The sequence below is a fragment of the Erpetoichthys calabaricus genome, chromosome 6 (assembly GCF_900747795.2).
Source record: "Erpetoichthys calabaricus chromosome 6, fErpCal1.3, whole genome shotgun sequence".
In the NCBI taxonomy this organism is placed as follows: Eukaryota; Metazoa; Chordata; class Cladistia; order Polypteriformes; family Polypteridae; genus Erpetoichthys; species Erpetoichthys calabaricus.
The window spans coordinates 128282801-128307481 of record NC_041399.2 but is presented as its reverse complement, the minus strand read 5'-3'; the positions used below and the strand labels follow the sequence as shown (position 1 = coordinate 128307481).

Below are 24681 nucleotides of genomic sequence, written 5' to 3'. Positions count from 1 at the left end.
TCGTCTCGCGGGTCTTTAAATTATCTTTCGAGAAGATCACGTATCGTAGACTATCAGGACAGGGCACAGGATTTCTTTTTATAATAGAGAGATATAGATGTTCCAATTCCAAATTTATTGTTATTAGCTTATATTCATATTTTATCACGGTGCTTCACTCTCATGTACACTAGCACATTTGTTTTTACTTGTGTTTTACAGTATATTTTTAGTTTTTCAGACTCATAGGTAGGAATGCTCAGTCCAGAATGGCAACAATGTTTATACTGTAGTTCTCTATTCCAAATAGTGTGTCAATTGAAAGTTAAATTACTTCTGTAAATGAACCTCATACTTAACAGGACTCCTTGTTTGTTTTGGTTTTGCAGCAAATATTAGGCATAATAAAGCTATTGATTGTCAGATTTGCCATAGCCACATCGTCCTCCAGAGATTTGCCTATCCCTATTCACTATTGTGAATAAACATATGTGATTTTGTTTGTGTATTTCTAATTTACATTGATGTTTCAATTGATTAGTTTGTTTCAAATTCTAGACACAGAGCTTGTAAGATTGCTGGCTTCCGTTTGCATGCAACTGGACAAAGATAAGAACAAAATGAAGCTGAAGACTCCTTTGCGATCTTCCAAAAGCAAGCAGTCCTTAAGTGTTCCTGTTCCTCCTGATGATAAAGGTGGTCTCAAGGTAAAAAATCAAATACAATATTATTAATAATCCACAATATAGGAGTGCCTCCAAGAGATAATAATATTTTGTCATATTTTTGTCTCTGATTTTTAAAAGCGTAAGAATTGCTATTAGAGTATATCCAAAGTATTCTTGCTGTTAAAGAAAGCAGAAATCTTAATGTGTGTAATGTAAGAATGCTGCTGTATTGCAGCAAGTTAAATGTCTTTATGTATGTACATTATACACTAGTTGCAGAATAAAATCTCATAAATTAAAGAAAATGTGTTTTGCGAATGATATTAAAGTACACTTTAAGTACACTTAATAGTCACTGTCATTTATATTTAAATGAAATTAATATTCCAATGAAAATTCATAAAAATAATTTCTGAGTACTCTTCTGCTAAGTCAGTGATACAATTTTGACTTGTTTATAGCCTCAGATACATTTACTGCTTACCTGTAACTCATTAATCAATCCAAAACCACCCCAGCAGGTTTTAAAGAGGAAATAGCGCATAATGTTCTTCATGGGGGGCATAATTAATAAACAGTCTTGCTGTGCAGTTTTTTATCAAATACACTGAAGTGGTCTTAATTCAGGAAAACACTCCTCAGAATTAATAAGTTTTACAGCAATATGTATTGCTTTATAGCAGCTGAGTTATATACATTCTCCAGGATTTCAATATGCCCTATTGATTTGGTTAAGATTTAAGATATGGCCCTACTATGTCTAGATCTGTAATGTTATGTATAGGTATTATTGTAATCAAGTAAAATATTTTTTTTTTTTTACTCAAACTGTCTATAGTCCTGGTGGAACAGAATGTCCAACAGATTTCGCAGGCTGAAACTGACTCGGACCTTGAGACATGGCATTTCAGCCGGCCGCCTAACTCCTCTTCCAGATGACATTATTGTTTCTTTAGATTCTACCATGAAGGCTGATCAAAAGAGCAGGTCAACAAATAGCTCTGGATTACTACCTTCCATTTTGGGAGGTGCAGATGCAACCCAGTCATGGGCAACAAAAACCAGAGAGATCAGTAAGTATCAAGTAAACTATTTATAATTTCTATTAAAGATACATTTGCTTCATTACACTAAATTCAGGAATATAGGTAATTATAAAAAGCAAGTTTTTGATTTATGAAGGAGAGGTTATTTGATGAATTTCGAAGTACAAGTGTATAACATGAATGAGCAACACTGTTGTTGAGGGGCTAATAACCAGTAGAGGGTAAAAGCTTGTGATTTTGGAAAACATTGTAAAGTCATAATGTAATGTTGTTGCTTGAGAAAACAGGCTTTTTTTTTAGTTTACTCACCGTCTGTGTAGTGCTTTTATGTCTGTGTTTACTTGGATTACTTGTGAAAGTCCAGTTATTTTTTTTCCAAAATATGCAATCAGGTTGACCGTCTTTTCTAAACAAGCAAGTTGAGTTTATTTTGCAATGGACTGGTACTTTTCCTACCTTCCCTTTGATGCTGCCCTAAAAGGTTTTGACTCCCTTAAACCTAGCAATGGTTCAAAAAACAAATTGATGCAATATGAATAGGTTGCCATAGCATATGGTAATTATAGTAGATGAGACAATCTCCTAGATGATCATGAAAATGTATAATCACAAAAATAAACAGCTGTGTTAAGCACCTCCCAGCACACAAAAAGATATACACTAGCAGAATTCCACAAAATAAATAATAAAAGATTTCTCTTTTATTATTTATTTTGTGGAATTCTGCTAATCCCAATAAAATATCAATGTGTTGGGGGAGCGTATGAGTAGGCCAGTCTAGGATTGTTTAAACTAGGGTATGGGGGACAGGGAGTTTAGGTCAAGTCATGTTTAGAACTGTACACGAAGGAACAAATAGTAGTGTAAAAATAAAAATGCACGTTAATGCAAATTCTAACCCAAAGTTTAAATACAAAAGTAATAATGAGTAACACATTAAAAATAGCTTGCCTTTATGCTAGGAGTATAACAAATAAAAGAAGTTAGTTGAAATTATATGTAGAGGAACATAATTGATATTATAGCAATAACGGAAACCAGGGTAAATAACAAAGATGCGGATGAATATTAACAGAGTGATATACATTGTTTAGGAAGGATATACAGAACAGAAAATGAGGTGAAGTTTCTGTTTATGTCAAACAAATTTTTTTTTTATTTTAATGAATTTATTAAAAATGAGTAACCTTCCCAACAAACAAGTCAAACTTGACAAAACTAAATTCAATTTTTCTTAGGAAAGATGGTAATTTTTACTTGGCAAAAAGTTTGAGGTAAAATTGTATTGTCTCTGTATTCTATAAATGTTGCTAATAAAACGTGAGCTAACTTAATTGAACATTTTTTACAAAATTCGGCAGAGTAGCTGCTTTCCCACTCCCAGAGTTTACAGCATCTAGTAATTCTGAGAGCGTCATAGGTTTATCTGAGAGTATCTAACTGTGGTATCTGTAATGCACTGAAAAATGCTTTAGATTGTATCTTGTCTTTTTTAAACTGAGTAGAATATAAGGACTTATGATAGTCTCTAAATGTGTGCATTATATTTTTATGGTCAATGATTTTTGTCTCCGTCTGTGTTGGTAATTACTGGTATTGCATTGCGAACTTCCTGCTTGTGGATTTGTTGAGCTAAGAACTTATTAGCCATCTCTCCTTGTTCATAGTAATAATGTCACAATTTAAAAATGATTTGTTCCATTTCTTTGAGTTCTGAATGCATAGCCTGTCTTTTCCTATGAAGTGCCTTATTTAGAAAACTGGTGTGTTCTTGATCAATTCTGGTAATTTCATTAATTAACTCTGATACCTTCTTGGTTTCTGATTTATTTTTGTGGGAGAGATATGAAATCATCTGTCCTCTTAAAAATACCTTAGGAGTTTCCCAGAGTATTCCTGCAGAGACCTCTGAGGATGGATTTGTCTCTAAAAAAAAATCAATTTGCTTGAACATAAACTCTGTACAGTTCTCATCAGCTAATAAAAGTGGGTTAAGATGCCAGCTGCAAGATGAATATGCGGGCCATAATGATTTGAGCTCCATGATCAAAGAGGCGTGGTTGGAGATAACAATAGCGTCTTACTAGTCTTAATAGTGTCAAAAAATGACTCAGGCGCCGCCGAGAGTGGCAGCCTTTCCAGCAGCTCCGTGTATGACTTTATCTTTTTACCTTTTTTCTGTACTTTTCTCTATTTCACTGTCAACTCCTACCACTTTCTTTTATGTGGACTAGTTCCCTGGACTCTTTTTACACTTTTATACTACTCTTTACTACTTGGAAATGGATTTTTACATGCCGAGACTCATCTATTCAAGTAGTCAACTTCAAGTGCTGAGAACAAATGCCCGAGCCGGTGTGGTCCCCTATTTACCTGACGAGGTAAGAAGGTCGTATCGTGGCAGCAGAGCCGGCGCTAAGATAAAAGCCAAGCATCTAGAGAGAAAGTGGCAATACAAACCTTGCCTTCTGTGATCCTGGGAAATGTGAACTCAATATCAAATAAGATCAAGGAACTGGCTGTGCTGGTGAAAAATGTCCGGACCTACAGAGAATGCAGTTTGTTGTGTTTTACTGAAACGTGGCTAACAACTAACATCCCAGATGCTAACGTGGAGCTACCCGGGTTTAGCACAGTTAGACCGGACAGAGACGCAAGTACCTGCGGGAAGAACAAAGGAGGTGGACTCGCACTCTATGTCAATACAAGATGGTGCAACTCTGGACATGTAAACGTTAAAATCTCCTCTTGCTGCAGGGACATCGAACTGTTGGCCGTAAGTTTGCATCCCTATTACCTGCCCAGAGAGTTTGGAAACGTCATTGTTGTTACTGTTTACATCCCTCCTCGGGCGGAAGTGGAGATAGCGAGTGACATCATCCACTCAGCTATTGCTAAACTGCAAACGCAGCACCCCGAGGCACTTGTGCTAATTGCTGGAGAATTTAACCATGTGACGCTGGACAAAACATTACCTGCCTTCTCCCAGTATGTGGATTGTAACACCCGGGGAAATAGGACTATTGACCTACTGTATTCAAATGTTAAAGACTCATACAGCGCCACCCTGCTGCCTGCGCTTGGGAAAGCAGATCATAACCTGGTTCTGGTTCAGCCTCACTACACACCCAGAGTGAGGGAGCTACCTACAACCACACGCTCATTCAGGAAGTGGTCCGCTGAGGCAGAGCAGGCTCTGAGCGAATGCTTTGGAACTACGCACTGGGATATCCTGCAGGGGTCACATAATGAGAATATTGAGGAGGTTGTTGACTGCACTACTGATTACATCAACTTCTGTATGGACATTCTACAGTAGTTCCAGTAAGAACAGTAAGCTGCTATGCTAACAACAAGCCATGGATTACAAGTGACATCAAGGGCCTTTTGAACCAGAAGAAAAGGGCTTTTAAAAGCGGTGATCAGCATGAGCTCAAGCGCATGCAGAAGGAACTCCGAGTCCAGCTCAGGGCAGCGAAGGAGCAGTACAGGAGAAAGCTGGTGCAGAAGTTGCAGAACAACAGCATGAAGGAAGTGTGGGATGGGATGAAGATCATCACTGGCTGCAGCTCGAAGCGGGGTGCCACCATCGAGAGAGAGATGTGGAGAGAGCAAACCAGATGAACAACTTTTTTAACAGGTTTGACCACCCTAACACACTCTCCACCTCAGAGTACTGCACCCTCCAACCATCCTTCTGCTGATACCAGCATAGGAGAGACATCCCCACCCACAATTACAGCAGCGCAGGTGAGCAGAGAGCTTAGGAGACTTCGTGCCAGCAAAGTAGCGGGTCCAGATGGAGTATCGCCACGACTGCTGAATTTCCTGTGCGTTGGAGCTGGGGAGTCCTCTACAGCGCATCTTCAACCTGAGCCTGGAACAGGGGAGAGTCCCGAGACTTTGGAAAACATCTTGCATCACCCCCGTCCCAAAGATATCACGTCCTAGTGTGCTGAATGACTTCCGGCCTGTCGCTCTGATGTCACATGTGATGAAGACCATGGAGCGGCTGCTGCTTCACCACCTAAGGCCACAGGTCCGCCATGCCCTCGACCCTCTGCAGTTTGCATACCAGGAGAAGGTGGGAGTGGAGGATGCCATCATCTACATGCTACACCGATCCCTCTTCCACTTGGACAGAGGCAGTGGTGCTGTAAGAATTATGTTTCTGGACTTCTCTAGCGCCTTCAACACCATCCAACCTCTGCTCCTTAGGGACAAGCTGACAGAGATGGGAGTAGATTCATACCTGGTGGCATGGATCGTGGACTATCTTACAGACAGACCTCAGCATGTGTGTCTCGGGAACTGCAGGTCTGACATTGTGGTCAACAACACAGGAGCGCCGCAGGGGACTGTACTTTCTCCGGTCCTGTTCAGCCTATATACATCGGACTTCCAATACAACTCGGAGTCCTGCCACGTGCAAACGTTCGCTGACGACACTGTTATCGTGGGCTGCATCAGGAATGGGCAGGAAGAGGAGTATAGGAACTTAATCAAGGACTTTGTTAAATGGTGCGACACAAACCACCTACAACTGAACACCAGCAAAACCAAGGAGCTGGTGGTGGATTTTAGGAGGACCAGGCCCCTCATGGACCCCGTGATCATCAGAGGTGACTGTGTGCAGAGGGTGCAGACCTATAAATACCTGGGAGTGCAGCTGGATGATAAATTGGACTGGACTGCCAATACTGATGCTCTGTGTAAGAAAGGACAGAGCCGACTATACTTCCTTAGAAGGCTGGCGTCCTTCAACATCTGCAATAAGATGCGGCAGATGTTCTATCAGACAGTTGTGGCGAGCGCCCTCTTCTACGCAGTGGTGTGCTGGGGAAGCAGCATAAAGAAGAGGGACGCCTCACGCCTGGACAAACTGGTGAGAAAGGCAGGCTCTATTGTAGGCATGGAGCTGGACAGTTTGACATCCGTGGCAGAGCGACGGGCGCTCAGCAGGCTCCTGTCAATAATGGAGTATCCACTGCATCGACTAAACAGTATCATCTCCAGACAGAGGAGCAGCTTCAGCGACAGACTGCTGTCAATGTCATGTTCCACTGACAGACTGAGGAGATCGTTCCTCCCTCACACTATGCGACTATTCAATTCCACCCGGGGGGGTAAACGTTAAAATTATACAAATTTATTGTCTGTCTGTATACCTGCATTGTTATCGGCATTGTTATCACTCTTTAATTTAATTTTGTTCTTTATCAGTATGCTGTTGTTGGGGATTAATAAAGCATCTACAGTGGTGTGAAAAACTATTTGCCCCCTTCCTGATTTCTTATTCTTTTGCATGTTTGTCACACAAAATGTTTCTGATCATCAAACACATTTAACCATTAGTCAAATATAACACAAGTAAACACAAAATGCAGTTTTTAAATGATGGTTTTTATTATTTAGGGAGAAAAAAAAATCCAAACCTACATGGCCCTGTGTGAAAAAGTAATTGCCCCCTGAACCTAATAACTGGTTGGGCCACCCTTAGCAGCAATAACTGCAATCAAGCGTTTGCAATAACTTGCAATGAGTCTTTTACAGTGCTCTGGAGGAATTTTGGCCCACTCATCTTTGCAAAATTGTTGTAATTCAGCTTTATTTGAGGGTTTTCTAGCATGAACCGCCTTTTTAAGGTCATGCCATAGCATCTCAATTGGATTCAGGTCAGGACTTTGACTAGGCCACTCCAAAGTCTTCATTTTGTTTTTCTTCAGCCATTCAGAGGTGGATTTGCTGGTGTGTTTTGGGTCATTGTCCTGTTGCAGCACCCAAGATCGCTTCAGCTTGAGTTGACGAACAGATGGCCGGACATTCTCCTTCAGGATTTTTTGGTAGACAGTAGAATTCATGGTTCCATCTATCACAGCAAGCCTTCCCGGTCCTGAAGCAGCAAAACAACCCCAGACCATCACACTACCACCACCATATTTTACTGTTGGTATGATGTTCTTTTTCTGAAATGCTGTGTTCCTTTTACGCCAGATGTAACGGGACATTTGCCTTCCAAAAAGTTCAACTTTTGACTCATCAGTCCACAAGGTATTTTCCCAAAAGTCTTGGCAATCATTGAGATGTTTCTTAGCAAAATTGAGACGAGCCCTAATGTTCTTTTTGCTTAACAGTGGTTTGCGACTTGGAAATCTGCCATGCAGGCCGTTTTTGCCCAGTCTCTTTCTTATGGTGGAGTTGTGAACACTGACCTTAATTGAGGCAAGTGAGGCCTGCAGTTCTTTAGACATTGTCCTGGGGTCTTTTGTGACCTCTCGGATGAGTCGTCTCTGCGCTCTTGGGGTAATTTTGGTCGGCCGGCCACTCCTGGGAAGGAAAATGGTGTTTTTGCCATTTGTGGATAATGGCTCTCACTGTGGTTCGCTGGAGTCCCAAAGCTTTAGAAATGGCTTTATAACCTTTACCAGACTGATAGATCTCAATTACTTCTGTTCTCATTTGTTCCTGAATTTCTTTGGATCTTGGCATGATGTCTATCTTTTGAGGTGCTTTTGGTCTACTTCTCTGTGTCAGGCAGCTCCTATTTAAGTGATTTCTTGATTGAAACAGGTGTGGCAGTAATCAGGCCTGGGGGTGGCTACGGAAATTGAACTCAGGTGTGATACACCACAGTTAGGTTATTTTTTAACAAGGGGGCAATTACTTTTTCACACACGGCCATGTAGGTTTGGATTTTTTTTCTCCCTAAATAATAAACACCATCATTTAAAAACTGCATTTTGTGTTTACTTGTGTTATATTTGACTAATGGTTAAATGTGTTTGATGATCAGAAACATTTTGTGTGACAAACATGCAAAAGAATAAGAAATCAGGAAGGGGGCAAATAGTTTTTCACACCACTGTATCTATCTATCTATCTATCTATCTATCTATCTATCTATCTATCTATCTATCTATCTATCTATCTGCAAGATTTGATCATGGGCAAAAAATTGTTATCTATACAGAAATAAAAATAAAAAAAGTTGTGATCAATTACAAACTGTGTGGTTGTTTTTGCAGTGTTAAATGTTATCGCCCCAGTGGCAAAAGATCTATCCAGGTCTGGATTTAAAACACAATTAAAGTTTCCGGCAATTATAATTTTATGAGTGGTCACATTAGGAATGGATGCAAATACATTTTGGATGAGGTCTCTATCATCCACATTGGGTGCGTAGATATTTATCAAAATCACTTTACGATTAAATATATTATCCATGACGATCACATATTAACCTTCAGAATCAGATACTACATCTGGTACTACAAATGAAATTGTTCTATGTGTAAAAATTCCCACACCTCTAGTTTTCTTTGTATAACTGGAGTGGAATATTTGGCCAGTCCAATCTCTTTTCAACTGAAACTGATCCTTGCTTAATAAGTGGGTGTTTTGTAAAAAATACTATGTTGCTGTTTAGACCTGTTAGGTGAGAGAATACTTTCTTTCTCTTTAATTTGTGATTGAGACCATTGACATTCCAGCTCACAAAATTCACTGTTTGGTCATAGAGACATTGCTTGTGAACTTTTGTTGACATTTTGTAGTTTTTAATTAAGGTAGTACATTACTACATAAGATAGCTTTAACCTTAATTTCCCATTTTGCCAGGAGTTACTGCTATGAAGCCTATTGTTGTGTTGGCACTTACAATTGTAAGGGTTAACATGACAGATTAGAAATAGCTTGCTCTCTTTCTCTCCCCCACCAGCCCCCCCACAAAAGGCTAGACCAAACTTCACAAAGTCTCAGTCTTTCTGACATACCTAGAGACAGAGCACATCCAAAACAAAACAAGGCCCCAGATGCAGTGTAGAAAGTTAAAGTTGAGATATCTATTGACAATACAGTCCAAATACTATAAAACTAAAATATAATATTAAACAGTCCCAAAAGAGTGAACCCAGGAAATGATGTTAAACAGTAGCTATGGCAAAGCAGATAATATATAATATATGTATCACTGATATATATCAGTAAACTGTCAAGCAGAATTTAATTGCAAGTCCTCTTCAGTTGGACAATGAGACCCATCTTAGTGAAGACATGTGGCTTTGCCTGGAAAGCATTAGGGAAAGAGGTCTTATTTTAGGAGTGTTTTATAGACCACCCAATGCATACAATAATTTAAATGCACATTTCTTTAGAACTATTAAAAAGGCAAGTTCAGAGGGGGATATTACAGTCATGGGGGACTTTAACTAGAGCACAAGAGCAGGAGTTTTTAGACATAGGCAGTAACTGTTTTTTAACACAGTATGTTAAAACACCAATGCAATGTGAAGCCTGTCTGGATTTAGTATTTTATAATAATCAGGATAGAATTGGGGGTATAGAGGTGAATGAACAACTATGAAATACAGTTGTGCTCATAAGTTTATATACCCTGGTAGAATATTTGAAACATTGTTTGGAAAATATAAATAGTCATGCAGAAAGCTTTTCTTTTAATTAGGGAGTGTGCTCAGGGGAAGCAACTTATTATCACATAACTGTGTGTGCCCATTTTAAATCATAATGATAACTGAAATCACCCAAAAGGACCTAACCAAAAGTTTACATATTCTTGAACTGTATAAAACAGAAAAAGGATTTAAAAAGATACTGAGAGATCTGAAAATGCCTGTCAGTAGTGTTCAAACATGGGTTAATAAAGAGTTGAAAAAGAAGCTGCAAATGAAAAAACACCTGTATAAGGTGTATAAGATTAATATATGTGTATGAAAACATGAGGGCAACCATTAAGAACGATATTAAGGAGACTAAAAGGCAGTTAGAGAGGAAGATAGCAGATAAGGTGAAAGATGATCCAAAGAGATTCTTTCAGTATTTTAATAGTAAAAGAACAGTCAAGATGCTCAAAATTCACATTTTTCTGAGGTCTTCACATGTGAGGAAGTGGATAACCTCCTGGGGTAAAAGGGACTACTAAGGAGGTACTGAGTCATTTGTAAATTGTATAGGGAGAAGTACTGCTCAGATTAAATAGGCTGAAATCAAACCAATCACCAGGACCAGATAACTTTTATCCTCAAGTTCTCAAGGAGGTTAGCGAGTACATATATAAACCCTTGACACATATTGTTAGGAAGTTACTGTGCACTGGGGAAATTCTGAAGGACTGGAACATGGCAAATATCATCCCATTATATAAAAAGGGTGACCAGGCAGATCCAAGCAACTATAGTCCAGTAAGCTTAATGTGCATCACAGGAAAATTAATGGAAGGAATTATTAAGGATAAGATTGAGAAACTCATGGCAGTAACAGAAGTTTTACTGAACAGTCAGCATGGTTTTAGAAGAGGGACGTAATGTTTTACTAACATGCTTGAATTCTATGAGGAAGCAACAAAAGGATATGATCAAAGTGGAACTTAGGATGTTTATTATTTATATGGATTTTCAGAAAGCATTTGATAAGGTGGAACATGAGAAGGTTGGGCATCAAATTAAAAGATTGTGACAGTTCAGGGTGTACGGTATAGATGGGTGCAGAATTGGCTCAGACACAGGAAGCAGAGGGTTATTGTGCAAGGAACCCTACAGTGAATTGAAACTGATATTTCGAAATTAATTCAAGAACACAGAGACACAGCTGGAAACTTATTAAGGGTAAATTATGCACAAACATTAGGAGGTTCTTCTGTACACAAAGAACCATAGACAATTGGAATAGGCTACCAAGTAGTGTGGTAGATGGTAGTACTTTAGGAATTTTCAAAATTAGATTTGATGTTATTTTAGAAGAATTAAGTGGATAGGAATGGTGAGCTATGTTGGGCTGAATGGCCTGTTCTAGTGTAGATTGTTCTAATGTTCTGTTTACTTCAAATAATTGTCACCTAGCTATTTTAATTAAACTAGGGTTATGGAAAAAAGTTTACTAAAAATTGGCAAAAATTGGAAATCAGGAAACAGCTACAACGTCATTTTTTTAAGGCAAAAGTTTAATTAATATAATTGAAACACATACACTCAACATCTGCAATTAAACAGAAGATTGAAGATCCTAAAGTCAAAGATATATGTTTTTTTAATTTTCATAGGCCTGCGCAGCTCAACTGCTGATATGGATGATGCCCTTATAACAACAATGGTATGTTTTAAGAATCATTCAATATTTCTTTCAAACTTTTATTAAATATATTTAGTATTTTGTTCATGTAACATTTAGAAAAATATTTTGTTTGAATATTTTTTTCTTCTAGATGAAAACATTTTAACACAAATTAGGAAGCGCAACAGAACAGTGGAACTTTGAGACATGATTTCATTGTTACAATATGATTTGCCTAGTGTCTTCTAGACATGTGTTTAATTTATGATTCTTGATATTTTTCTGTGTTCCAATTACAACTGATGATCTCTTACTTAATTTATAGGTTTGATTTTCTCACTGCCCTCATTCTTTACTTACAGATCAGTGCCAACGCTGTTTGTTGGTTCTCCTTGCACACTATTTCGTTTTTATATTTTTAGAAAAACAAAAGTACAATAAATTTTATTATCTGGCTAGATTGAATGGCTTCTGTTCAATAGTTTATCTTTTTTATGTACTGCTCCTAGTTGAAAAATGGTGGACCCTCCACAAGACTTCCCAGTGATAAACTGAAAGCTGTCATCCCTCCTTTCTTGCCTCCATCAAACTTTGAATTATGGAGTTCAGACCGATTACAACTTAACAGAGAAGGCAAAAGTGAGCCTGTAAGGCTGTCCATGCTATCAAGATCTGTCAAGTTCAACTGTAACAGCAGTGGAAATTCAGATATTGTAAGTAAATCTTTTGGAAAGGATTGCTTTTTATTTCCTTGAAAAGCTAATGCCTACTACAGTTAGTCCAGTAATTGCTCATATTGAAATAGTTTCTTAAACTAACTAAGATATTGCAAGTATAACCCAAGCCCCATGTTCTTGATTCCTAGTCATATTCACAGCCGGTCCTGGAGAGCTGCTTCTGAAGTAGCTGGTGGGAGCATTGGTGTATTTGGTTTGCAGTACTGCTCTTTGTTCTTCACAACAAAACCTTGTTCAAATTCACTCTACTAAAACCAACAGAGCAAGTAGCACATACCATTTAATTTGCTTACAACACACCATGAGTCATGTAAGTCACACTCTTCGTTTTTGAATAAATAGTAATAATTTTCTAGCTTTTCTATTGAGTTATAAAGTTATTTTTTTGTACTGCAGCATAAGTAACATGTTCCCAATTTTAAAGAATGAGTTATTTTTTTCTATTTGCCCATCTTTTTGTTTAATAAAACTATATAGAATTTTATCCCCTTGTACATCTATCAGTGTAAAACAATAAGCTTGCACGGTGTTCCCCCCAACATGATGCCTTTGTAACAGACTGGTCACCTTCTTACTGTAAATATGGACACTGAGCCTACACAGTTGCTTCTTATATTAATGTCTCGAATTGAATTTGTTTAAAACATACTTTGACAAAACCATTATTTAATAGATTATTACAAATTCAAGCAATGCATATGTTGGCCTCCAAGAAAACTACTTTAAACCACCCAAAAAATAAATTCTGAAACTCACAGATATTCTGAAAAACATGAGTGCATGACTCTATAAAATCTTTAGATCTTTGCTTGAAAGGTGGTAGGAGAAAGAACACAGGTTGTATTCTAAAAAAACTGTAAATTGATATCTGGCAAGGAAGCAGTTCTCGTTTTTTGTTTGTTTGTTGAAATATACTAAATAAAATGGAAAAAACACCATTATTATACAATGGAATTAAAATTTCTATAGCAAAGATATGTTTTAAACATACCTGTATATATATATATATTTGAGAAATTGAAGATCATCCAAAAGCAACTTTACATTTAAGAAGGTATTTTTCATGGTGACAATTCACATTCAGAAGACATAAATATTCTCAGTACAGGAGACCTCCAGAGCTGAATTTAGGTTAAACTATATGCCAGTCTTTATTGAAACTTTACTCCTCATAACATCCCTAACACATATATTTTCACTAAAACATCTGCTGTATAATAAAATGTGTGTGTGTGAGTGTGTGTGTGTGTGTGTGTGTGTGTGTGCACGCCCAATCCTTTAGAGCAATCTGATTGGTCTGTTTGAGTTTGGTATGACTGGCCAGTTTGGCTTTAGATATGTAGTTGAAGGAGGAAGTGTGAGTGTGGGACACACAAGGAGTGAGCAAAGATGTAGGAGGCACACGGGGAGTTGCCCTCAAACACCGGAAGTATAAAAGCGGACAAGAAGCGAGCATGGCACCTTGACATGATAGAGGCTGAGAAGCAGGCTTTACAAGAATGCACTCGAGAGAAGGTGCGCCAGTCAAGAGAGATTCAGAAACACGGGGATACTTGGAAAGGCACTGAAGGTACATGTAGGGCAGGAGATATCAAATATTTTAAAATTTATTTTAGACAGGTAACGTGGCTGGTTGTTAAATAAACTACCTGATGAATGCGAACATGCATTTGAATTGTAGACCCCCCTTCGTCAGTACATTAACATTCATAATGCTGAGCAACAACTGGAGTACCTTAAAATTAGATAGATAGATAGATAGATAGATAGATAGATAGATAGATAGATAGATAGATAGATAGATAGATAGATAGATAGATAGATAGATAGATAGATAGATAGATAGATACTTTATTAATCCCAAGGGGAAATTCACATACTCCAGCAGCAGCATACTGATACAAAAAACAATATTAAATTAAAGATTGATAATAATGCAGGTAAAAACAGACAATAACTATGTATAATGTTAATGTTTGCCCCCCCTGGGTGGAATTGAAGAGTCGCATAGTTTGGGGGAGGAACGATCTTCTTAGTCTGTCAGTGGAGCAGGACAGTGACAGCAGTCTGTCGCTGAAGCTGCTGTTCTGTCTGGAGATGACACTGTTTAATGGATGCAGTGGATTCTCCATAATAGATAGGAGCCTGCTTAGCGCCCATCACTCTGCCACAGATGTCAAACTGTCCAGCTCCATGCCAACAATAGAGCCTGCCTTCCTCACCAGTTTGTCCAGGCGTGAGGCGTCTTTTATGAAACTGCACAGGTGAATTGACCTTCTGCTTGTTGAAGCATCTCAGGTATGTACAAGTGTAAGGCATATTCTATTCCTGATAATCATTTTTCATTCACTTTTCTTTAGCTTTTAATCTTTAGTTTTACATGTCTCTCAGTGCATGCCTTTTGTTGAAATCACATGAAATGCAATGTTAGCTATTAAGTTAATTATTAATTAGTTAGTTAATAAGTTAATAATGTTAATTGTTACTGAGTTGGACGGATGAGGGGGCCTTCATTTCAAATACTCGGATATGTCTGAACATGTTCCATTCTTGTGCAAGAGATCATTTTCCAGAAGTGGTTTATTTAACAGTATTTTAGTAATGCCATCTATACCCATACTAAGGGAGTAACTGACATATTAAAAAATATTATTTTTTGGATGGAATACCTTCTTTGAGGCACTTATCTTTTGATTGTGTCTACCACCGCAAGTAGTATTCATTTAAAATGTTTTCTTTTATTCCATGAAATGTGCAGGACCAAAAGTGAGTATTGCCCATTCTGCTAGGCCTTGGTGGCTCAAAAGGCCTGTTGAGACAGTAGTTTTATTAGGTGTCACAAGAATAGACAGAAGACATTAAAAAAGGTTTGGGACAATCACCCGTATATTGTGCCCTGGCTGCAAAATGGGTTTGGTTGATGAGTTGAGTTCAGGCTCAAGTCCAAAACAGAATTGATTTTAAGGCTGTAAAGATGGTGGCTTTAAAGGCAGAGACAGGAAGTGACGTCATTAGGACCAGAATCAGAAGTGATGTTACCTGGACCGGAACTGGCAGTGATGACATCTGGGCAGGAAGTAGCGTCATCATATGCACCGGAAACGGATGTGACGTCATCAATGGCGACAGAATCATGTGGGTTTTCCCGTGGATGGTCTGCAGAGGATTGAGAGAGAAAGTCAGTGCACCTCGCCCTCCCCCGACCACCCCTCCTGGGTCTAACATGGAACTACCATTGTTCAGGCCCTTTAGCTGCCTCCCAATCGCACATGTGTGACACAGGGATACAACAATTCAGCTGCAATTTCCCCAACCTAAATTCCAGGAAGTGGCTAAACTCTTATCATGCCAGGATTAGCCTGACCTTCATCTTATAATAAAAGTGTAAATCAGAGTTGAACTGACATATTTGCAGAGGTGCCTTTCAGACTCTTCAAGACAGCAGGTGCCAAATGGTCACCTAAGTTCAACCAAAGAGCTATAATATAACAAATGACAACTGTGATCTACAAAATAATGTGCCTATACAGTGTACAGGAACTGATTGTATAACTGGAAGTGACTTTAATCAAATCAAAAGATATGCTACACCTTCCTTCAAAAACTAGCTGTACTCATTTCTCCTGAGGAAAAATATGTTAGCATTCTCCAGGATGACCTCTTACATTCTCTGAAACAACCTGAAACCTATAAGTTGATAAGCTGCTTACTCTTTGGAAAGCTGAAAGCTGAGATCCATTCTGCCAAGCCAAGTTATTTGTTAGTAGCTGAGCCTCCTCTAGGAAGACTGTGAATCAGCGATTACTTCAATAAGGGAATGACTAAACATCTAAACTCATAAACCAGAAAGAGTAATGGTTTTCCCTATGATGATGCAGATGACATAGCAAAGAGCCTAACTGTGGAAAGCATCGAACAACATGAACAAAGAACCATGTTGCAAAAAGAAAGTGCACTCCAATGCAAGAAGAATCCTCCACTATTATTTACTGATTTAGTTACAGCAATATATTTTATAACAGTTTTATTTTTAGACATCCTTTTGGTCAAGTTTCAATATATTTGTGCATCTTTCTTTAGACATCAGTCAGTCGAACAGTTGCAAGACCTGTCAAGTTCCCAAGTATTCCAAGGAGTCCTGCTTCTCCATCTACATCAGGCGGTTTCAACTATTCCCCTCACTCATCAGGCAGCTCAAGTGGAATGGCTAATACTAACAGACCTGGAAGTGATCCACACAATCGATCAGGTATTTAATTTATCAAAATATAACGGCAAATAAAGATATCTACCTAATTATAAAAATAACACTTAGTGCAATTTTATATGCAGTTTCAGTATGTTGGGAAAGCTATTCAAATGATTTGTTACTATTGATAGGTTTAGCTACTGTGCATTTATTACATATTGGCATATGTATGAGAGAAGATTCCCACTACTCCTCCAATCCTATGGATCCATTTTATACACCCTGGTGGAGTAATATGCAGTGTGAACTTTTGGTGCTGTACGAGCATACTCCAAACACAGATAAGAGATTCAAAATCAAAGTAAAACTATAAAGGTTAATTTAAATCAAAAATTATAATGTTGCAGGTTAAGAACACAATAATAAAACAGAAAAACTTGAGTCCCAGGACTTTCTGAATGATAACTCCTGCCTACCTTTTAATTCACCATGTTTCTTTTACTTTAGCTTCTATACAGTACATCTCCTTAACTGAGCCTTAGTCCACCTCTGCTCACCCAACTCTGAGCTCGCCAGTCTCAGAGTCCCTTCCGGGTGACCTGTGGGGAGTACAGAAGCATAGGTATTGTACTGGGAAGAGCCAGATTGACTGTCCTACCCAATAACCTAGTACAGTCAGAGCAGGCTGCCTTGAAATGGCTTGGGTAACTGCAACATTAATAAACTTTATCTGCATACATCCAGATCTTCTCAGCAAGTGCAAGAAGGTTATTTTTTTTTGTTACCACCTTGCTTAATTTCTGCATATGTTTATGATACATGAGTATTGTACATTTTGTTTATTCTTGCATTTAAGTCTATAAAAAAATTTTCTTTTCCTATAAATTATACAACTGCATTTACTGTATTCTATACAATCTGTGGCAGATTATGTGATATGTTCTTCTCTTCATGGTAGTGCTACTTACTATTGCATTTGTTAAATTAATTGCAGGCTTATGTTAAGCAGCAGTCTGTGGCATTTCCCTGCTTTTGAAAGCAGTTTTTAAGCTGCTTTGTCCTGAACAGGGTTACGGGGGGGGCTGGAGCCTATTCCAGGTAGCATAGGACAGAAGGCAGGAACAAATCCTTGTCCATCACAGGGGAAACACAAACACACACACACCCCAGACACACTAGGGCCAATTAAGTAATGCCAATCCACCTAACTTGCATGTCCGGAAACCAGAGCACCCAGAGGAAACCCATGCAACCACAAGGAGAACATGCAAACTCCATGAAGGGAGGACCTGGGATGCAAACCCTAGTCTCTGTATTGCAAAGCAGAAGTGCTACCACTGTGACAATGTGCTTCCTCTTATGGAAATAGGCAAGCCTATTTTTGCTCCCATATTGTTGTGTAGCAATAATATATTATAGCATTAACCATAAGTGTCACATTTAAAACAAATAAAATGTAGATTTTTTGGAGTAAGTGTGGCGGGTACTTAGTGGGTGAGGAGGGCAACACAATGCTTTCTTGCCACTACAACAACCACCACTCACCACACAGCACTTTACAATTTAACTCTAGGTTCAGTTAAAGGAGGCATGAAAGACAGACCAACAATATGTATAAAAACATAATTGACAGATTTATTAAAGCAATAACAAAAGAAAAAAACAAAGATTGTGATCTTTAAAAAAAAAAAAAGAGAAAAATATATATATGTATCTATTCAATCCATTAAACAAGAGTCCAAAACCATTTAACAACAATTAACCAGTTAAAGAGTTCAATTTTCTCTCTTATCTGTTATCAGATGAGATATGTAACTCGCTCTCGTGAAAGTTCTACAATACAAACACGAAGACGTGAAATTTATGTGTGCAATGAAAGAAGCATTCCATTCTAAATCCAGGCAGGAAAATAAAACAATCTAAGTTCTTGAAAAAAAATCACAGAAAGCAGAAACTATTAATACTGAAATTCTAACATATAAATTTATTTTAAAATTCTAACTATATTCCTAATTATTATATTTATTTCTTTGTGGAGTTTCCTTCTCTAGAATCTACTGTACAGGAAATCTTTCAACCTTTCACCTCCCAAGATACCCCTCCACTCTCCAGACAATTTAAATTATAAGTTACCAATACTGGCTTACAAAGGCAGATTAAAAGTCTTGCCGTATTAAGCTACACATAACACACTTCCTCTCCCCATTCTGTTATTTTTCTAAAATAGCTAAATTATTAAACTTGATACAATTAATGATATTCATATACATGTGTTTTGTATATGTGTATATATATACACATATATTTCTGCGTCTACATATATATATATATACATATTTTTTCCAGCATGGTGGAGGGTACAAGGTGAGGAAAATCGGGCAGTTTCTGTTTAACAAAGTTTCTAATTTGAAGATAGTGAAAGAAATGTGTATCTGGGAGGTTGGATTTGGAAAGTAATTGTTCAAAGGATGCAAATATGTTGTCTATATACTGTAAAGATCTCTGAGCATTTTAATTCCAAATCTTTTCCAGGTATTAAAAACTGGACATGTTTGCGAGGGTTGAAAGAGGTGGCTCTCTTGCAGAGGTGCCACAAATAAAAGATTCTCCATCTTAAAATGCTTTCTAAGTTGGTTTCATATTCTGAGTGAGTAAAGCACAATTGGGTTATTAGTATATTTGCGATAACTTGCATTTATTGGAGCACAGAGCAGGGAGTATAAAGAAGTACTACAGGATTTTACTTCTATTGCGGACCAGGCTTGTGTATATTCATTTATTTGTGTCCAGGTTTTTATAGCTTGTATGTTTGCTGCTCAGTAATAAAACTGAAAATTAGGTAAAGCCATGCCACCTTTGTAGGGTCGCTCTTCGGATACGTGGGTGTTTTGAGTTCCAAATGAATGAGGTTATTGTTGAGTCTAATTGCTTAAAAAACGATTTATTGATATATATTGGAATGTTTTGAAATAGAAAAAGAAGTTTAGGAAGGATATTCATCTTAACAACGTTAATTCTTCTTAGAGTGAGATGAAGGGTTGACCATCTATGCAAGTCTTGCTTAATTTTTTCCATACAGACGGCAAAATTTTGTTGATAAAGAGCTTTATGTTTACTTGTGATATTTACCCCTAGGTATTTAAACTGATCTGCTATGGTAAAAGGTAGGGTGTCCAATCTAATATTATATGCTTCTGAATTCACTGGAAAGAGTATACTTTTATTCAGATTAATTCTGAGACCAGATATCTTTTGAAATCAGACCAGATATCTTTTGAAATCTTTTGAGTGCTGTTAAAACTGCAGGCACAGTGTTTTCTGGGTCTGATATATATAAAACCATATCATCTGCATATAGAGAATTTTTCTGTTCCAGTCCTTCATTGATAATCCCCTTTATCTGATAAGAATTTCGACAGTGAACTGCCAGTGGTTCAATGGCGATTGCAAACAGCAGTGGTGACAAGGGACATCCTTGTCTGGTGCCGTGTTCTAGCTTAAAGTAGTCTGAACAAATGTTGTTAATACAAACTGAAGCTTCTGGATTGGTATACAGTAGTTTGATCCATGCACAAATATTCGGGCCAAACCCAAATTTCTCCAATGCAGTGAAAAGATAGTTCCATTCAATCATATCAAATGCTTTTTCTGTGTCTAATGATAGTAATATCTCTGGTGTGTTTGACTTTGCTGGTGAATATATTACATTAAACAGGCGTCGGAGATTGGAAGATAAGTGTCGGCCTTTAATAAATCCAGTTTGATCCTGTGATATTACCGAGGGCAGCACTTTCTCCATCCTTCTAGCTAGAATTTTTGAGAATATCTTAACATCATTATTCAGGAGTGAAATTGGTCTGTATGATGCACATTGTAACAAGTCCTTATTTTGTTTAGGAAAGACGGTGATTAATGCTTGAAGAAAAGTTTGAGGTAGTATTTGGTTATCTCTAGCTTCTGAAAATGTTGCCAATAAGAGGGGAGCTAGCTGAGTGGAAAATCTATACTAATAAAAGGCAAAGCCCTCACTGACTCACTCACTCACTGACTGACTGACTGACTCACTCATCACTAATTCTCCAACTTCCCGTGTAGGTGGAAGGCTGAAATTTGGCAGGCTCATTCCTTACAGCTTACTTACAAAAGTTATTTTGAAATTCTACACGTAATGGTCATAACTGGAACCTCTTTTTTGTCCATATACTGTAATAGACTGCAGCTCGATGGCCGTGGGAAGCAGAGTTGCGTATCGCGTCATCACACCTCCCACGTAATCACGTGAACTGACTGTGAACGCAGTACATAGAAAACAAGGAAGAGCCCCAAAGAGCACTGAAGAAAACATTCATTACACAATTGAGAAGGCAGCGAAACAATAAGAAGCGAGCGAGTGACGCATACAAGCATATTCATAAGTGCAGCTACTGCGGAAACAAAGCACGGTGTAAACCGTAAGTTTAAATTAAGTTTATAGAAACGCTCCCACTGCCGTTTGCAATACCATATTCGCGACATACAAGTTTAATGAGAAGACACAAGGTATATACGAGACTTTGGATCACTTTGTAACAGAGTTAAAATTGCTGTAGTGAGAAACTTTTAAGTGCCGGGTCTTAGCTAACATTAAATAAAGCCGTGGACATCGCAACATCACACAAGAGAGTGGCTCATGTGAACTGACTGAACGCAGCATGAGTGATCACTTCGATGAATCAAACCAGTTCTAAAAACACATTACACAATTGATAATGTAGGAAAATAATATGAAGCGACTGACGCATACAGACATATTCATGAGTGCAGGTGCTTCGGAAACAAAGCACCGTGTAAACCGAAAGTTTAAATTAAGTTCATAGACCTACAAAAGGTTGCCATTGATTTGAGGCAAGATTGCTTTTCTCCTGTACAACTATACGTTGCATTCTCAACAGTAAGCTTGCACGTCTTGGTCATATTACAACCGGAGTGCTGAACTGACAACGTGGTATACAAACAGAACAATCGTAAAAACAGCGGAGAGGCTGTGTGAAGTCAGCTTCACAAAAAAACAGATCCTTAACAAATTGTTATTGGTATATTTTCCCTCAATTTAAAAAGGTTTTCTTCTTAATAAAAATTTAAAAGCAGTACTTCGCCGCTGCGAAGCGCGGGGATTTGGCTATATATATATATATATATATATATATATATATATATATATATATATATATATATATATATATATATATATATATATATATATATGTAGATATATATATATATATAGATATATAGATATATGTAGATATAGATATAGACTAGCAAAATACCCGCGCTTCACAGCGGAGAAGTAGTGTGTTAAAGAGGTTATGAAAAAGTAAAGGAAACATTTTAAAAATAACGTAACATGATTGTCAATGTAATTGTGTTGTCATTGTTATGAGTGTTGCTGTCATATATATATACATATACACACACATATACAGATATATTATATATACATATTCACATATATTTTTTATATATATATATATATATATATATATATATACACATACATACATACATACATACATATACACACATAGATGCACTTACAATAACATAGAAATCAATATAAACAACATTAACATCATTATCATATGAGAATATGAAGTAATATATAAGAAGCACATTTCATATAAATATAAATTATTACACAGTAAAATCTTCTTGTATAATTTGCTACCGTGGCTTTTCGTTGGTCTGTCCAGGATTTTAAATCACCTGTAGCTTGCAAACCGTTTCACCTATTGACTTGAAATCTGGTACACATATAATACGTCACGTCTGCTATCCGCTTTATGGGTGATGATTGTATATATATATATATATATATATATATATATATATATATATATGTGTGTGTGTGTGTGTGTGTGTGTGTGTATGTATGTATGTATGTATGTATGTATGTATGTATGTATGTATATGTGTGTGTGTATGTATGTATGTATATGTATATATGTTGATATGTGTATATATATGTATATCTAGATATGTGTACACTACTTCTCCGCTGCGAAGCGCGGGTATTTTGCTAGTTTCTTATAAAATTCTACGGGGTAACCATCAGGGCCTGCTGATTTCCCGCTTTGAAGTGACTTTATAGCATCTAGTAATTCTGATAGCGTCAGAGGTTTATCCAGTTCCTCAGCACTTAACACTAGAATTACCAGAGTCTACGAAAAAACTCGTAGATCCAGCCCACCTTAAAACCATTCGCAGCTCTCTTTTGTCTTCTAAATGTGCCGATTAAGACGAGCCAGCAAGCAGCCGGCTATTCCATCCCCCACCGTCGCAGAGCGTTCGCTAAGTTTTCCCAGCTCTTGCCTTGTTTGATTATCTGGGAGTGACTGAACTGCTAGAGTTTTAGTGTGGAAATAATAGATCGCTATTTGGAACACACACAGTTCATGTGTGTTCCATTTCTACAGCAATCTGTGTAAACACATTTTTAAAACAGAAACGTTTTTCATATTTTAGTAGTAAATGACAAAATGTAGGCATAAACTATATAATGTATGAAGCCTGAAGTCCAAAGATCAAGTAAAAACACTTCCACAAAAGGTTCAAGACTGATACAATAGCTTCCGTGGCGTAGCGGTAAGATTTGCTGACTTGTAATTGAGAGTCCCCGGTTCGATCTCCACTTACTCCTATATTTTCCGTTTTCAGTAGTGAGCTCCTCTTTTTGTTAATATTATACAGTACACACATACATTTGGTTTGCGTCTGTAACACACGGTGTGCATTAATAGGACTTGTAAAAGTTACCGTTTTTTTTTTTACTTTTATTCTCTCTAAATCACGATCACGATACATACTACCCACCCCCACCCCTACCAGGGATCTGATGCTGTTATTTTTTATTTGAAACGGAATAACTGGAGATGTGAGTGGTGTTTTGAGACAATGGAACTGGACATTCTCTCATCTGGAGGGATAAAAGCTGACACACAAACGCTGGCGAATCTGCCTCCTTCGTATCTCACCGTCACTTGATTTTTTTATTCGGTTTTATTGAGTGTTCCTGCTCATGCTGAATTAGAGTGCACCTTATGGTGAATGATGTCAAAACAACAAAAAAACACAAACGTAGGTATATATGATATTTGGAATTATTCGTTTTATAACCTGTATAGTACATTTCAGAAAACTTTGTGGCACGGATGCAACATTATTCATATTATTCATATTCATTCGCATAACATCTTGCGTTTTGTAATCAGTGAATGCGTATTTTTTTTTCCCGATCTTGCCAGTCCCCACATGTTGCTGTATGCTGTTTCTTTTGTACTCCAGGACCACAGGATAGAATAGTACAGAGCAGTAAGTTCAGCGTTATATACAATAATCAGATTTAAATGTTAACTGTTCACACACACACAAGGATAGTCTTTCCTACATTTACAACGTGTGTACCTGTTACAATGTACACGCTTCTCTCTATGCTGTGGTTCCTATTACACACCTGAAAGAAAGAGACAATATATGTGAAAACATCATCACACTAATGCAATATTATTTGAAAACAAACAGCGTCAGATCGGGTGTGGATTTATGTTGGCGCTATTACTGAAAGAAAAAAAGATCAACATATGCGTTGATCCAGCAGAACTGAATAAGCTCACGCGCTCTAGCATCCCCACCCCCCGATCTGACTCTAAGAAACAGCGCAAGTACAGACGCAAACCAAGTGTGATCAAGATTTCCCAGTTCGATCTCACTCACTCCTATATTTGCCGTTTTCAGCACTGAATAAGCTCACACGCTCTAACACCCCCCCCCCCCCAAAAGAGCAGCTTACTACTGAAAACGGACATAAAATTTATAAATTGGTATGCACTGTAAATCGTTAAGTTTAAAATGTCAATCGCGGTTATTTCTGTTAATTAATTCATGCTTTTTACTTAGAGTCAGAACAGGAGCTTGTTCAGCTTATTCAGCTTCTGATCTGACTCAAACAGCGCCAGTAT

At 37.6% G+C, this 24681-nt stretch overlaps 1 protein-coding gene across 1 annotated transcript in view; it reads left to right on the top strand.

Annotated features, from left to right (window-relative positions):
• The window catches only part of LOC114653540 (ankyrin repeat and SAM domain-containing protein 6-like), a 271092-nt gene that overhangs the window by 159276 nt on the left and 87135 nt on the right, over positions 1 to 24681 (top strand). The window contains exons 6-10 of the mRNA XM_028803920.2: positions 538 to 686; positions 1486 to 1720; positions 11748 to 11797; positions 12268 to 12471; positions 16576 to 16744. Of these exons, the coding sequence (XP_028659753.1) occupies positions 538 to 686; positions 1486 to 1720; positions 11748 to 11797; positions 12268 to 12471; positions 16576 to 16744 (807 nt within the window). The remainder of the gene's footprint in view (positions 1 to 537; positions 687 to 1485; positions 1721 to 11747; positions 11798 to 12267; positions 12472 to 16575; positions 16745 to 24681) is intronic.